This window comes from Pan paniscus, chromosome 7, assembly GCF_029289425.2.
Source record: "Pan paniscus chromosome 7, NHGRI_mPanPan1-v2.0_pri, whole genome shotgun sequence".
Lineage (NCBI taxonomy): Eukaryota > Metazoa > Chordata > Mammalia > Primates > Hominidae > Pan > Pan paniscus.
Genome location: NC_073256.2, coordinates 110249378 through 110267666, shown reverse-complemented (window position 1 = coordinate 110267666; position 18289 = coordinate 110249378). Strand labels below are relative to the sequence as shown.

The window sequence follows — 18289 nt, the reverse complement described above, 5'->3', positions numbered from 1 at the left end:
AAAAGGGAATAATATCTTGAGTGTTTATTCATTTAATCCAACTTCTCTCCTAAAACGGAGTGGTATCTTCCCTAGCCACACACAATTAAGATTAAAATAACTTGATTCCTATTTACAATTAATAAATGCAAAATACTATGCAAATAGGATTGCTATACGAATAAATTATAATGTATCTATTGACAATTTTTATGGTGCTTGTTTTGACAGAATTATTTTTAATGTTTTGAATTATAAGAAGTAAGACTATAGAATTAGGTGCTGTCTTGATTTTATTGCTAGAATTTTAAAATGTTTTCTTAGATGTAATAACTACATGGTTTATTAGAGATGAAAATTTAACTTATTTGACTTTGTCATAATTTGAATATTCCTAGATATTGCAATAATACCATAAATATGAAGATTATTATGATTAGAAAAATAGGTTTTTAGCTGAACTTATAACTTTATTACATATGGATAAAAATTATTAAGTTGGAGATGGCTTTCACTGTATTGGGTGGGATCACTGTTAACTATCTGTGTGACTATATATATAGATAAACAATACAATTTTGTCTGGACAGATTTCAAATGCATTTAGTGTTTTAGAACCTTATTAAAGCTCTTTAGAAAAATTACAGTTTGATAATTGCATCAGTTTATATGGAAACATCTATACTTGTTTGTTTTAGTTTCAGTGATGACAACTATTGTAACAAATAAATGCAAAAAATGTATAGTACTGCAAATGCTGCAAATTTATTTTTTCTTATCACAGCAATATGAAACAGAAAAACAAGTTGGTTGGATAGCTGTCCTCCATGCAGTCATTCATGATCCAGGCTGTCATCATCTTCATCACTCATGTTCAGAGTTACCCTGGAGGTCATCTCCATTTCATCCAGATAAATGAGTATGCAAGGAACGTTTTTATAGGTCAGTTCTAGAAGTAGGAAACATTAATTTACTCACATTCTGTTGGTTGAAAATAAGTGATGTGTCCACAACTAACATCAAAGGAGGCCGGGAAATTAGTCAAGTGTACCCAGAGGAAAAAAAAAGGAGAACGTGTATTTTAGTGAGTAGCCAACAGTTTTTTAAATAATTTATCTTTCTGGCATGGAAATAACTATGCACATTATCTTTTTCTGTCTCCCCAATAGAGAGAACCTAAACATCTAGCATTTATTGCTTCTAGTTCCAAGCCAAGGATCTCAAGCTAACACACAGTCCTCTCTCAATTTGCCTGTGACATTTTTCTACTCCTCCCCAGCATCACAAAACCCCTAAGAAATAATGATTAAGCAGTGGATAACTGCTTTATACCTGCAATAATCATTCCCATTTATAAAGGGAAGAATGGAAAACAGCCACAGGAATCATTGGTCCATTGTGATGATAAAACCTCTGCTCACGAGACCACTGAGAAGATCCACTGTACTGAAATAGAAGTTTCAGTTTATGGTCTTTTTGTCCATTCTTCATGGCTCTCCCCTCTGGATGGTTATTCCTTTCTAGTCATGTGTGAAGTGGATGTTATAAACTCTATAGAGTTTGCCTTCCTTTGGTACTGCTGTATACTGGTTTAAATGTAGAGGCCCAAAAGTTGGCTTTCATTCAAAGACTTTTTTAGATTATGTTTCTGGTTTCTTAGTAAATATAGTTCCCTCACATTTTAGTAACCTTCTTACCATTTCTACTCAGTTGCATGTGCCAATAAACACAGTGCAATTTCTTTCCTAGACCTAATTCTCATGTCCACTTTCTTTCTGTGCTTTAGAACTCCTTGACTTCTCTTTTTCTACCCAATAGTGTCTGCTTTGAAGTAATCTGAAATAATAGGCTCAGGTGAGACAGTGAAAACACCTAATCTGCTCTTTGTCTCTCTCTCTCTTTTTTTTTCTTTTTTTTTAAGCTGATAACTTTTAATGGGTCTTTGTTCTTCAAAGCCTGTTTTCATTTTTTTCCTGTTGGTTCTCAGAAGAAGTTGGCTTTTCCAACATTTTTAGCCCCAAATTACTGGACTTTCTATTCTCTATATTTTTGCTTGTGACATGACCAGTTCTTGTCTGACTTCATCTTCATCTTGTAATGCCTTACTAGAAGGAATGAGGAACAACTTGTAGACACCAGTTTGAAGAATACTTACGACTGTAACATTGTATTCTATGAATAATGACATATTGTGTGAGGCTAGGAAATAGAGTCTGTGCTAGGAAGAAAAGGAGAATATGAATGTGGTAATCAGGTTGTACTCTCTGCTGCAATATTTAAATTCAATAAAAATCATAAAACTTATACAGCAGAAATAAATTTTAATTGTGACAAAAAATACAAAAAAAATCAACAAAACAAAAAGTTGTTTTTTGAAAAGATAAGTAGAATTAACAAACCTTTGCTTGCCCAAGGAAAAAAAGGAGAAAACTCAAATAAAATGGGAAACAAAAAAGAAACATTACAACTGATACCACAGAAATGCAAAAGATCATTAGCAACTACTAAGAACAACTATATACCAACAAATTGCAAAATCTAGAAGAAAAGAATACATTCCTGGGCATATAAAACCTATCAAGATTAAACATGACAAGACAGAATAGTTGAACAGACCAAAAATGAATCATGAGTTTGAAGCAGTAATAAAAAATCTTCCATCAAAGAAAAGCCCAGGACCTGATAGATTCATTGCTGACTTCTACCAAACAGTTAAAGAAGAACTAATCCCGTTTCTACTAAAACTATTCCAAAACATTGAAGAGGAGGGAATACTGCCAAACTCATTTTACAAGGCAGGCATTACTCTGATACCAAAACTAGACAAGAACACCATAAAAAAAAGGAATACTACAAGGTAATATCGCTGATGAACATAGATGTAAAAATCTCAACAAAACACTACAAACCAAATTCAGCAACACGTTCAAAAGATAATGCATCATGATCAAGTTGGATCACCCCAGTGATGCAGGAATGGTTCAACATACACATATCAATAAACATGATGTATCACAACAGCAGAATCAAGAATAAACACCATATGATTATTTCAGTAGATGCTGAAAAAGTATTCAACAAAATTTAACATTCCTTCATGATAAAATTAATCTTGTTAAAATTTCTCTTCTACCCAAAGTGATCTACTGATTTAATGCAATCTCTATCAAAATACCAATGACATTCTCCACAAAAATCCTAAAGAACAATCCTAAAATTCACATGGAACCCCAGAAGATCCCCAATAGCTGAAGCAGTTCTGAGTAAAAAGAAAAAAGCCAGAGAATCACACTATCGATTTCAAATTGTACTACAAATTTATAGTAACGAAACAATTGGGTACTGGCATAAAAATAGACACAGAGATCAGTAGAATAGAACAGAGAACCCAGAACTAAATCCACACACTTAGAGTCTACTCATTTTTTATAAAAGTACCATGAAGTTACAATGTGGGAAACGATTGTCTCTTTAATAAATGGTCCTGGGAAAACTGGTTTCTATATGCAGAAGAATGAAAGTAGATTCTCTATCTTTCATCATATACAAAAATCAACTCAAAATGGATTAAAGACTTAAATGTAAGACATAAAACTATGAAATGACTGGAAAAATCATTGGGAAAACACTACAGGACATTGGTCTGGCAAAAATTGTGGGGGAGTAAGATCTCAAAAGCCCAGGCAACAAAATCAAAAATAAACACATAGGATTACATCAAGCTAGAAAGCTTCTTCACAGCAAAGAAAACAATCAACAAAGTGAAAAGACAACTTACAAAATATGAGAAAGTATTTGCAAAATATTCATCCAACAAAGGATTAATACCCAGAATATATAAGGAGCTCAAACAACTCAATAGCAAAACACAATTCAATTAAAAATGGGCAAAAGATCTGAATAGACATTTCTCAAAAGAAGATACAAATGGCCAACAGGTATTTGAAAAACATTCTCAACATCACTAATCATTAGGGAAATCCAAATTGAAAGCACAGTGAGATATCATCTCATCCTAGTTACAGTGGCTGCTATCAGAAAGACAAAAAATAACAAGTGTTGGTGGGGAAGTGGAGAAAAAAGGGAATGGTCATACACTGTGGGTGAAAATGTAAATTGGTACACCATTATGGAAAACAATATGGAGGTTCCTCAATAAACTAAAAATAGAACTACCATATGATCCAGATATCCTACTCCTGGGTATATATCCAAAAGAAAGGAAATCAGTATATGGAAGACATATCTGAACTCTCACGTTTATTGCAGCATTATTCACAATAACCAAGATATGGAATCAACCTTAGCATCCATCAGTAGATGAATGGATAGCAAAAATGTTGTCTCTATACACAGTGGAATATTATTCAGCCTTAAAAATGAAACGCTGCCATTTGCAGCAACATGGATGGAACTGAAGGTCATTATGTTAAGAGAAATAATCCAGGCACAGAAAGACAAATATTGCTTGTTCTCACTCATTTGTGAGAGCTGAAAAAGTGGATCTCATGGAGGTAGAGAGTAGAATAATGGCTACCAGAGCCAGGGATGGGAAGTGGGTAGAGGGTAGAGAAGTTGGTTAAGAGATACAAAAATACAGTTAGATTAGAAGGAATAATTTCTAGTATTCAATAGTACAGTAGGAAAATTATGATTAACAATAATTTATTATACATTTCTAAATACTTAGAAGAGAAGTTTTGTTTTGCTCCCAACACAAAGAACATGTAAATAAGGTGATGGATATCCCAATTATTCTGAACTGGTCATTACTCATTGTATACAGGTATCAAAATATTACATATATCCACCCAAAGTAGATACAACTATTGTATATCAATAAAAATAGGTAGATTAAATCGAACAGTGCATATAATGTAATAAGCATGAAAATATTAATAAATGGTAGTAGTTTTTATTGTTTACATTAAGAGGGGCAGAACTGGAACTGAAATTCATCTGCTTTGTATGTATATGTTATGCTTTTTAAAATAAAATACAAAATACTTGAGATTCAAACTTTAGCCTTACTTTTAATGTAACATAGTAAGTATATATCCAAACTATATATACTTGGAAATAAGCATGTTGCCAAAAGCACGCCAAAAGCCCCAACCTATCTAAGTAAATACTACATGATTTTCATATTTACAGATAATGTTATTTAACAATATGGTTTAATGGAACACTGATAGTACTTGATAAGATGAATGTTATCAAAAACAAATGATTGAGAAATTTAATTACCAGCAATTGTATCATTGATAATTTATTTAAAAGAATTTTGTTTTCTTTATGAATATTTAATGGAAATAAGTCAAAGTATTTGTACCCATTGCTTTAAAAATGAATTTTATAGAATAAACTATTTCTGGATTTTATAGACACTCCTTTTTAAAAAAATTTTCATTATAATTGTTTTCTTTTCAGCAGGCATTTTGGAGATCAAAGATGGGTAGAAAAGATGCTGCTACTATAAAACTTCCTGTTGATCAGTACAGAAAACAAATTGGTAAGCAATGAATTATCTTTGATACACTCCTATTAATTAAGATAAAAACACAATTATGCATATAAAGAAAATAAATTTTCTCTAATACATATGATACACAGAAATATGTGAGTGAAAAAGGACTTTATAGAGTTTTATGGAAGCAAAATTAAATGCAGTCCTGCTTACCAGTGAAGATATGAACTTCATGTACTTATGATTTTTCAGTGCTCTTATAATTTTAATTAATTTAATAAAACAAAAAATAAATATTATTCTTCAGGCTGAATGCTTTTATATAATCAGCATTTTTGATTTTATAATCCATTAAATCATTCCTTTGTATACATATTATAACTTTTAATTCTGTTGACTCTTATTGGCAATAATTTGATAACTTCAAAATTCTCCTGTAAAATATGCTAAATAAAGTAGAACAAATGTTCTTTTATATGGAAACCTGAGTTCAGAAAAAAAGAAAGAGAATTCTCCAGGGGTCATATGTGAAAGAAGGATTAAGGAAGACTGGAAATAAGGATTTGTAGATGGAACTGAGACTCCCAAATATACTTGGACCCTCAAGGAGATACTACCCTAGTAGAACGGTGGACTAGAAAAGCTCACTTAGCACAGGAAGATAACAGGAAGCTTATCTATTTTAAATTAGGCTCTAGGTGCAGGATTTTCTTTTCAAGGATACATGGAGTATTTCTAAAAAATTACCTACCTACATACTAAGTCACAAAGAAAGTGTCCCAAGTTATAAACAATCAATATCCTATAACTGCATTTTTTAATCAAATGTAGTAAATTAGAAATTAGTTAGAAGCAAAAAGGTAACTTCCCCTTCTTCACCCAACCCTCTCCTTTAGTGCACTTTTTTCCATCTGTACCATTGCTTTGGAAATACAAAATAAATTAATAAAAATAACACTTCTAAATAACTAAAGGATAAACAAAGAAGTTACATTAGAAGTCAGAAAATAAATATAAATAATTGATACCAAAATATAGTATATATCTATTTCATAAATAAGACACAAAAAGTACGCTCTATAAAGCAAAATATATTTCTGAAAAACAAAACACATGCGAACAAAGTAAAAAATATTTGGAATACATATAGCCAATTAAGAATTTTTATAGTACAGGCCGGGCGCGGTGACTTACGCCAGTAATCCCAGCACTTTGGGAGGCCGAGGCAGGTGGATCACAAGGTCAGGAGATCAAGACCACCCTGGCTAACATGGTGAAACCCTGTCTCTACTAAAAATACAAAAAAAAAAAAAAAAAAAAAAAAAAATTAGCCGGGCGTCGTGATGGGCGCCTGTAGTCCCAGCTACCTGGGAGGCTGAGCCAGGAGAATGGCGTGAACCCGGGAACCCGGGAGGCAGAGCTTGCAGTGAGCAGAGATCATGTTACTGCACTACAGCCTGGGTGACAGAGTGGGACTCCATCTCAAAAAAAAAAAAGAATTTTTATAGTACATATTTAAGGTGTACAACATCACGTTTTGCTATACACACACAGAGTAAATGATTACTACAGTCAAACCAATTAAAATATGCATCATCTCACATAGTACCTTTTCTGTGTGTGGTAAGAGTCCTAAAATCTACTCTCAGCAAATATCCAGTGTACAATACAATATTATTAACTGTAGTTCTAATGTGGTATATTAGATCTATAGTTTATTCATCCTACATAATTGCAACTTTATACCCTTGACCTACATCTCTGCATTTCCCCTTCCCTCCAACTCTGCTAACAGCATTCCACTCTCTTTTTCTACATATTAGACATCCGTTTTTTAAGATTGAAAAGATAAGAGAGATCATGCAGTATTTTTCTTTCTTTGTCTGGCCTACTTCACTTAGCATAATGTCCTCCTATTTCATCCATGTTTTCCCAAATGGCAGGACCTTCTTTTTAAAGGGTGAAATATATTTTTATATATGTATAAAATAATTTCTTGATCCCATCATCTGTCTGTGGACACTTAGGTTGTTTCCATATCTTGGCTATTGTGAATAATGCTGCAGTGAACATGGTATCTCTAAAATGTGGAGATTTTATTTTCTTTGGGTATATACCTAGGAGAGAGATTGCTGGGTCATATAGTAGTTATATTTCTAATTTTTAGAGGAATCTCCATACTATTTTTTTCCATTTCTACTAAGAATATACAAGGATTCTGTCTTTTCTATATCCTCACTAACATTTATTACGTTTTTTTAACATAGTCATCCTAACAGGTGTGAGACATTATCTTATTGTGGTTGGATTAGCACTTCTCTGATAATTAGGGAGGTTGAGGACTTTTCCATGTACCTGTTTGTCATTTTATCCATTTTCTTTGGAGAAATGTCTATTCAGATCTTTTGACCATTTTCTAGTCAGGTATGTTCAATCAAGTTGTCTTTTTTACTATTGTAAAATATAAGTTCCTTATATAATTTGACTTAACGGTTTCTCAAATACATGGTGTACAAATATTTTCTCCCATTTTGTAGATTACCTTTTTATTTTGTTCATTGCTCCTTATGCCATGCAGAAGATTTTTAATTTAATTTAGTCACCCTTGTTTGTTTTTGCTTCAGTTGCCTGTTCTTTAGTGTTACATCCAAGAAATCATAGCCAAGACCAATGTCAAGAAATAAAAATGAATTAAAGGCAAATATGGCATAAAACTACTAGAAAAAAAGGGGAACATTCATTCTATACCTAAAAGGCAAATATAAGACATAAAACTACTAGAAAAAAAGAAGGGGGACATTCATTCTATACCTAATTTATTGAGAATTTTTATCATGAAATGGTGCTGAATTTTATTTTTTGTTATACCTTAAGTTCTAGGATACATGTGCAGAACGTGCAGGTTTGTTACATAGGTATACATGTGCCATGGTGGTTTGCTGCACCCATCAACCCGTCATCTATATTAGGTATTTCTCCTAATGCTATCCTTTCCCTTACACCCCACCCCCTGACAGGCCCTGTTGTGTGATGTTCCCTTCCCTGTGCCCGTATGTTCTCAATGTTCAACCCCCACTTATGCATGAGAACATGCGGTGTTTGGTTTTCTGTTCCTGTGTTAGTTTGCTGAGAAAGATGGTTTCCAGCTTCATCCATGTCCCTGCAAAGGACATGAACTCATTCTTTTTTATGGCTGCATAGTATTCCATGGTGTATATGAGCCACATTTTCATTATCCAGTCTATCATTGATGGGCATTGGGGTTGGTTCCAAGTCTTTGCTATTTTGAATAGTGCTTCAGTAAACATAAGTGTGGATGTGTCTTTATAGTAGAATGATTTATAATCCTTTGGGTATATACCCAGTAATGGAATTGCTTGGTCAAATGGTATTTTTGGTTCTAGATCCTTGAGGAATCACCACAATGTCTTCTACAATGGTTGAACTAATTGGCACTCCCACCAACAGTGTAAAAGCGTTCCTATTTATCCACATCCTCTCCAGCATGTGTTGTTTCCTGACTTTTTAATGATTGCCATTCTAACTGGGGCATGAGATGGTGTCTCACTGTGGTTTTGATTTGCATTTCTCTAATGACCAGTGAGGCTGAGCTTTTTTTCATATGTTTGTTGGCCACATAAATGTCTTCTTTTGAGAAGTGTCTGTTCATATCCTTTGCCCACTTTTTGATGGGGTTTTTTTCTTGTAAATTTGCTTAAGTTCCTGGTGAACTTTGTGTTAAATGCTTCTTCTGCATTTATTGAGATCATCATGTGATTTTTATTCTTCATTTTGTTAATGTAGTTTATCATATGAATTGATTTTCATATGTTGAACCATCCTTATAGCCCAGGGATAAATCCCACTTGGTCATTGTATATGATCTGTTTTACGTGCTGTTGAATTTTGTTTGCTAATATTTTCTTGAGGATTTTTGTTTTATGTTCATAAGAGAATAGTGGTCAGTAGTTTTCTTTTGTTGTGGTGTCTTTGGCTTTCAAATCAAGGTAATGCTGGCTAGCTTTATAAAATGAGTTTGAAGGTGTTCCCTCTTTTTCCATATTTTGGGAGACTTTTTTTTTTTTTTTTTTTTTTTGAGACGGAGTCTTGCTCTGTGGGAGACTTTAAGAAGGATTTTTTTTTAATGTTTCATAGAATTGAAGTCATCTAGTACTGGGCTTTTCTTTATTGGGAAGTTTCTGACTATTGATTCAGTCTCATTTGTTACTAGTTTTCAGGCTTTCTATTTCTTCTTGATTCATTCTTGCTTGGTTGCATATTTTTAAGAACTTACCCATTTCTTCTAGTTTATTCAATTTGTTGGTGTATAATTGTTTATAAATGCCCCTTATGATCTTTTTCATTTCTGTGGCATCAGTTGTAATGTCTGCTATTTCGTGTGTGATGAGTTTTATTGATTTTTTCCACATTGTTTTTCTATTCTCTATTTCATTTATTTCTGCCAGAATCTTTACTATTTTGCTTTTTCCTGGCAACTTTGTGCTTAGGGTTGTTCTTTTTCTAATTTTTTGAGGTACAAAGTTAGGTTATTTGAGATATTTCTTTTTAAATCTAGTTGTTTATTGTTAATAAACTTTTTTCTCAGTACTACCTTTGCTGTATCCCATTAATTTTGTTATATTGTGTTTTCATTTTCATTCCTTTCAAAACGTTTTCTTATTTTCCATTTGATTTCTTTTACTGAATGATTGTTCATGGGTTCCTTGTTTACTTTTCATGTATTCGTGAATTTCCCATTTTCCTTTTGTTATTGATTTCTAGTTTTATTCTATTGTGCTCATAAAAGATATTTGGAATGATTTCAGTCTTCTTAAATCTGTTACAACTTACTTTGTGACCTAGCATGTGATTTATCCTGGAGAATGTTAGTGTACACTTGAGAAGAATATGTATGCTGTTACTTTTGTTTGGAATGTTCTATATACATTTGTTAAGTCCATTTGTTCTGTAGTATTGTTTAAATCTGTGTTTTTTCTTGAGTTTTTTGTCTCAATAATCTATCCATTTTTGACTACTATTACGGTATTGCTTTCTATTTCTTCAGTTCCATGGCTGTTTTATGTATTTAGATTCTTTGATGTTGGGTGCATATATATATATATATATATATATGTCTACACACACATATACATATATATGTACACTCATATATACATATATACTTGTGTATGTAGATATGTATATATACATATACATGTATGTACATATATGCACACATATATGTATATATGTATATTTATTTATGTACACATATGCATATATGTGTATTTTTAAATTTATAATCATTATATCTTCCTGTTAATTCATTTATCGTTATGTAATGACCTTCTTCATCTCTTGTAACAGTTTTTGGTTTAAATTCTACTTAGTCAGATATAAGTATAGCTACTCCTGCTCTTTTTGGGTTACTATTTGCATGGAATATCTTTTTCCATCTCTTTACTTTCAGCCTGTGTGTGTCATTAAATCTAAAGCTAGTCTTTTATAGACAGCATATAACTGAACCTTTTTTTATCCATTGAGACACTCTATATATTTTGATTGGTGAGTTTAATATATTTGCACTTAGAGTAATTTTTGATAGTAAGGGCTTTTTATTGTCATTTTTTGTTAATTGTTTCCTGTCTGTTTTGTATTTCTTTTGTTCCTCTCTTCCTCGCTTGGTATCATCTTTGCAATTTGATAATTTTTGTTGTGATATACTTTGATTCTTTCTATTTATCTCTTCTGAATCTAATATTAGTTTTTTTATCTTTTCTGTATCTATTATTAGTTTTTTTTCTTTGTGGTTATCATGAGGCTTCCATAAAATGTAACAGTCTGTTTTAAGCTAATAATAGCTTAACTTTAATAACATTCAAAAGCTCCACTCTTACTTTTTCTCAAATTGATTTTTAGCCTTGTTTCTTGTACTGACAATGTTTTGTGTATGATATCAGTTTTTGATATTAGTATTTCCTGTCTGAATTAGTATGCAGTCAATTTTGTTAACATTCCCTGTGCTTGAAAGGAATAGGTATTCTCTAATATTAGGATTCAGTACTACTTATATTAATTATAGTTTTCAACTCTATTGTGTACTTTTTATATATTTTAACTGTCATTTAGTGAAAAATGAGAATTAAAATACCCCAAGACTATAGTTTTCAATTCTTGTAATGCTATCAGTTTTTGCTTTATATATTTGAAGCTATGTTTTCGTTGCTTAGCATTTGTAAATTGGTATATATTTATGATAATTTCCCCTTTTCTATTATATAATGACCTTTTTATTTATAAAGTACTTATGAAGTGTCTGTTTAGACTTCTTTTTGTTTTATATTAATATTGGTAAAATACTTTTTGTTATTTTGTTAAGTATTCTGGTATTTTTCTTATCCCTTTATTTTAATCTATAAATTAATGATATAATTGATTTTTAATATAGCTGGAGAATCTTTGTTTTCAAGCAAGCAAATTTAATTCTATATAATTTACTATGAATTAAAAATCTTGATATATTTTCACATTTTTATTTATATTTTTCATTTGTAGTGATTTTTCCTTTGCTAATCTCCACTCTAACCTTTTTTCTTGAAACTTTTTGACTATGTTTCCTTTTTCATTCTTCAAATTTTCAACATTTTCCATTCCTTTTTTTTCTTTTGTTTTCTTTCCTTGTTTTGAGAAAAGGAGAGGAGATTCTCAAGTTTTCATAGTTGACTTAATAAAGTATATTAATATCCTTATTTAACCTAGACAATAAGGATTTTTAAACTTCTAAATGTGATTACTTTCTCCTATCTTTCACATATTTTTTTAATTGTACTTACTAGAATTTAAATATTCTTCAAGACAGAAGCTCCATCTAATTTTTTTTGGCATCTCTAATGATGTTCACAGAAGGTACTTAATAAATATTTAAATAATCAATAAAGCAACTGTCCTAATTCTTAGGTGATTACTATTTTATATACCCTTTGTTTAACCTAACCTGTTTACATTAATTTGAGTATTTTATCATTTTTCTTGAAATAGTAAGCAGTATGTTTAACTAAATTGAATACTTACTGAAATATGTTGTTGTTTAATTTTTCTTAATTTTGCGTTTTAGGTTCCCTGTTATTCTTTTTGTTGTTTGTCTTTCTTTTACTTCTCTACATCCTCATGGGTACCTTGGATACAACCACTTCTTAAATGTTTGTGGACTTTTTTGAGTACTAATTGCAAACTCAAGGTTGATATTATTTATAACATCTTCTATTTAACTATAATTCCCCTCCATGTATAAATTTTTGCTTGGTTAACATTTTTAATATGAGTTTTCTTGGAAATTAATTTATATTTTATGAGCAACTTGGTTTATCTTTAGCAGCTCTAAGCTTAGTGCTTGTTTCTTAGTACTTAATGTGGTGTTAAATGATGATGTGTTTTCTGTAATGGTAATGCATGACAAGCTGTTATGTCCAAGCATTGAAAAATTATCATTGGTTTGAATTGTTTCTATAACAAAATTAAAATGAAAAATTTGCCCGAGATGTTTATTTTCAATGATGAATTTACCAGCCTGCTCTCTATATTCTGGATATCTCCAAATAATTTTGAGAAAAGTTTTACTTTTTGCGTAGTTTACCTTTGTAGATAATACTTGCTTTTTGTCTTTAAGGAAATTGTTATCCTTTGCACAATTTATTAAATGTAAAGGTACGTTATGCTGATGGTAATCTACTGGATTATTTCTGGCTTTGTAGTTATTTTCATTTTATCAATTTGATTGGTTAATGTTTTACCTAGTTATTTTCCTGTGAGCATTTGTAATTTTATTCATCTTGAAGGTGTTAAAATGCAGGCCATTTGTTTACTGACATAGTTACTAGAGTTTTTTTAACAAGATTCCATACGAAAGACTATTGACCCCTAGTTTTGTAATGAGTCTTCTTTAGATACTTGTAGTTTGAAATATAATAACTAAAAATTGTGTTCATATGGCAGTTGCAGATTTACTTTATATGACAAATTGTGTTACTTTTATATGTAACTTAGGTAATACAAGAAAAGTAAGATTCCAAGTAGTATATTGCTTTTTGACGAAGGGAGGAGGGATTGGAAGCATTTGATGAGATTTATTCTAAAAATGTTGAAGGAAATATAAAAGTCTTTATTGTTGATTACCAAATATTATTTGCCAGTATTTTTGGCATGGTGTAAATAACTCATCTTCCAATAATTCATTTGAGTAATTAAATTTAGATTGCAAATTTTTCTTTTCAAATATTTTGACTCTTATCTCTCCGCTTTTCTATTGTATCTTAATTGGTGTGGTCTATATAAATGGACAATAAATTATATATCTTTGTTATAGAGATCAGACAGTGAATAGAACTTGGTATTCATCCCAGACAGAATTATGATTGAATGTATTTGCAAGATTAAAGCACTGAATTTACTTTTTTCTAATTAAAGGCAATTAAAGATTTCTAGACACAAATAAAAGACAATGAATTGAGGAATAAGTGCAGGAGCAAGTCCATTTGCAGGTGAAAAGATGTGCCTTTGAAGCAGAACCAGCTGTATTTTCATTGAAAGAATAACAGTTTAGGAAGCTTTTCTGCATGTGCTTGCTTGATAGCATAATGTACTCATAAGCAGCTTATGCAGTATTCAGAAAATAACAGTGCATTAATTTTTAAAGCAGCAAAGGCAGAGGAAGAGCAGTACTGCCACATGATGATAATGAGTGTGGCTAGTGTAAAGTCGACTGTTGAGAAAGAAAGAAACAGTGAGCTTCTAGAAAATGAACATTTATAAAACAATAACCAGATATTCATGTGATAATGAGCTTGAGCAGCAATATCAACAAAGGGCAAAGATGTAGTCTTGTTTCTGGGCAAGGGTAAGGAATTGAACAACAAAAAGCCAAAAGCAGTAAAGTAATCTATTTTTTTTTAAATTTAAACTAAGGAAGCTCCCATGAAAAAGTCATGTCACAGTTAAAATGATTGCTTTAAATATGAAATAATTTCTGGCATAGATAACTGTTTAGAACATATAAATGACTGTATCCATCCCTAAAATAGTGTAATATGGGGAATGGTAAATGATGACAATAAGGTATTTAAATAGTTATTATTTTTATTAAATATGTTTTTATATCTCTCAATATTAATATTTGTTTTAGTAGCTATCTTTGTATGTACATAAATGTGTGTTTTTTTTATAGGGACAGCACTAATGCCAGAGTTAAACCTGTTTTATTCATACTGAATATATAAGCAAAGGAACTTTTAACACAGATAATTTCTACTAATTAGAAATTATAACTTAAAATGGCTTTTAAAGTATTTTGTTTAAAAAGCTGACACTACAGATTGTCTGTATTGTATATGCAAGTAAAAATTATGAATTTGTGTGCTACCGTTTTTGCTATCAAAAACTCCAGAAATAATTTGAAAATTCTTTTATATTAATGTTTACTTTTTAATAACGACTTTGCTTTTAGTTAATACTCATAATCCCTGTTTAAGACTTGAAGCTGGAAATTCTGTTGATTATGTACCTTGAGTTTTCAAGTATATATTTTTAATCCATATTTAACAGGAGGACACAGAGAAGAACTAGTTTGGTTTGTTAAATTTGCTTGAATTGGTAGCTATACACACACTGTTAAGTGAATCTTAGTCTTATGTAATTGGAAGACACCATTCACAAAGGTAATCTTTTAGGGCATGTGAACGATGTTTAAAATGATCCCAGGCAGAAGTATCCATTCCACTTTGGTCTTAGTTTTATAGGATGTGAGCCACAGATGGAAATAGCCATGATTCCAGAGAAAAACAAGAAATAGAAATGATGGTAGAAAGAGAAAGTCCTTCAGTGTCAAAACTTCAACTTATGTCAATCCCTACAAAAATTTTCCCTTTTCCCTTATCTTTTGGAATCAATGAATCAATCTCAATCTCTTTCTCTCCCATTTTCATGTTATTTCAAGATGGATTTCTGTCATTGATAATGAGAATAATTCTGAAAATGATCTAAGGATATCTCCAGCATCCTCCCCAGCTACCCAAACATATATCCCAATCAAGCTTGAGCTGCTGTTCACTAAGTCCAGTATTTTTTTTTTTTCTTTTTGAGACGGAGTCTCGCTCTGTCTCCCAGGCTGGAGTGTAGTGGCGCGATCTCAGCTCACTGCAAACTCCGCCTCCCAGGTTCACGCCATTCTCCTGCCTCAGTCTCCCGAGTAGCTGGGACCACAGGCGCCTGCCACCACGCCCGGCTAAATTTTTTTTTTTTTTTTTTTGATAGAGACGGGATTTCACCGTGTTAGCAGTCTTCCTTTTATTCTATTGTGATTTGGCCTAAAGGAAGAGGAAGAAATGTTTTCAAAATTTTGATAATGGTGACTTTATAGGGAAATTGTTTGTATGGGGAAGATGAGTGTTACATTCTAGGAGCAAGCAAAGAAATATAGGTTCAGGCTGTCATTCTCAGTTCTCTAGTTGGTCATAGTAGTTGTAACTTATGACTTCCCTTCTTAATTCAAGAACCTTAGTTTACTGAGGGTCTTTGCCTTTAAAAATTTAAAAATTGTATTAAATTTTACGATTGGTCAAAATAGTACTTGAGTTGTCCCAGGAATTTCCTTACCTCTTCCCATACTCTTTTAGGCATGCGCTATGTATGAACAAACCATTTCAACGGACCTTGATAACCAGCATAAATTACCTCAGCCAACACTACGATTGACCATTTTACTAGTTTGCCTATAGGTATGTAGAATTCAAACTGCCTAGGTGGCTGGCTCAGCTTTCAATTCAGGAGAACTAGTATCGTATCTTTTCTTTAGGTTACCTCTATTTCCAGGTAAACTGAACAAAATATACTACTCAAATTTTGGCCACTGGGACAATTTCCCTTTTTCATTGTCCTTTGGGTTCATCTTCAATGATAGCTATAATACGATAGCAGTCTATTTCTAGCTGGTGTGAGAATATGATAAAGATCTATGTACAAATGTTTTTAATGCTAAAATACCTAATCTTATAGTTTATTGAACTAGATAACCTCCAGTTCATGACTGGAAGCTCAGGCCAGATGATCCCTGAGTCTCATGACAAGGTAGTCAGTTCTCTATCCATTTGGTAGCAATCCAGGAGTTGTTTCTTAGCAGATGCTACTTGCTGAAGGGGGTATGGCACTGTTCCAAAACCCTAGAGACTGACACTTTTCTTTTATTCATACCTGCTGAAGGGTTGCTTCTATGTCTCAGTTAGCTAACAGTACTTCAGATTCCATTGAATCTACCATGTCATAGACTCCAAGAGATAGAGTATCTGTCACAGCAATCTACTGGAGAACCTTTTATTGTCCCATGCTCTACTGAACTCTAGGAACTTTTCAGGTCCCCTACATAGATAAAATAAGTATTATAGGTTTAAAAAACAAGAACATGAACAACCACGGATCCGTCATCCAAGTTAAAAATGGAAAATACACCACTAGCTAAGAAGCCTTTTATATACTCCATCGCAATTGCAATGTCCTCCATCTTTCCGAGGGATTACCACAATATTAATTTTGTATTAATTCTCTTTAAGTATTTGCCACTTAAATTTGTGCCAGTAATCTATCATTTAGTTTTGTCAGTTTATATAGGTGATCTTTATATAAATGAAATCATGTTGTATATATTGTTATAAAATTTGCTTCTACTGAACATCATGTTTTAGAGTTTTATTTTTGTTCATGGCTGTTGATATAGTTCATTCATTTTCTATGCTTTATGGCATTCCATTATTTCTATATACTGGTATTTTTCTTCTAGTCTCCTGATTTTGGACAGTTATAAATTATTCTCATTTTTTTTTCTATGAATGCTATTACGAACGATGCTTCTATGAATATTTTTAGACGTGTCTGTTCATCGGTTTACATGTACAAGTTTCCCTGCAACATATACCTAGTAGAAGAGTGTTGTATCATAAGTATGGATGTGTAATAATCAAGTTGTGAGTGTTGTTTTTATTTTTTAAGAAGTTGAGCCTTTGCACCATGCTTGCTGGTGATGGTAATGGTAAGTAAGGTGTGGCAAGTTAACCTTTAATTCTGGGAGACAATTCCAACATGCAGACCTCCATAAATTAGATTTAGGTAGCAAACCTCTTTTAAAAGAATGTTTATTATTGTCTCTTTTATGTATATATCTGAATGTGATGTCTCAGACACTTTCCATGGCTTCTCCAAGACTTACATCATATCATTGTCATTGTGATATACTGTGGGGTTGTGAAGCAGTTAAAATCTCTGGGAATCATATTTTTAACACTGAGATGTGGAGTTTATCTACTCCTGCAGTAGGACTGTAAGTATACTGCTGTCCTTTCCAGTAAGGACAGACAGCCTCTTGCAGTATCTGTGATCAGGCCTGAGAAAAATGCATTGGCTTGGTTAATTAGCTAGTTATGACCATGTGCTAGGGACTTCATTATTCTGCTACAGTAAGAAAATTCTACTATAATTTTAAATTTTCAGTAGTACTCAGTTGGTTTCCATAATATAATTAATCACAGTGAGGAAATAAACAGGCCAGTGAAAATAATCAGTGTGACTGCACATATAAAGTTATTCATCATATAGTCAACCTCTGAAATTCCCCCAGGAGTATACATTTCCTTTTCTTTACCATTTTAGTAAAGAAAGGGAGTAATAGTTCTACTTCACACTCATTAACAAAATAGCTGTTAGATCACATATTGGGGAACCATGCTGGAGATGCTGCCTATTTCTATTATCATTTGAGCCCATGTATTCAAAAACTGGAAAATGAACATAGGGTCTGTTCTG

At 32.0% G+C, this 18289-nt stretch overlaps 1 protein-coding gene across 10 annotated transcripts in view; it reads left to right on the top strand.

Annotated features, from left to right (window-relative positions):
- The window catches only part of TRIQK (triple QxxK/R motif containing), an 82857-nt gene that overhangs the window by 43956 nt on the left and 20612 nt on the right, over window positions 1–18289 (top strand). For 3 of the 10 annotated variants that reach the window (XM_008974619.5, XM_008974616.6, XM_063606852.1), the window contains one exon: window positions 5413–5491. In XM_008974619.5, the coding sequence (XP_008972867.1) occupies window positions 5431–5491 (61 nt within the window). In that variant the 5' untranslated portion in view covers window positions 5413–5430. Of the gene's footprint in view, window positions 1–763; window positions 922–5409; window positions 5492–18289 lie in introns of all 10 variants that reach the window. The other 7 variants (XM_003821119.6, XM_003821117.7, XM_034966337.4 and 4 more) reach the window with 3 other exon arrangements.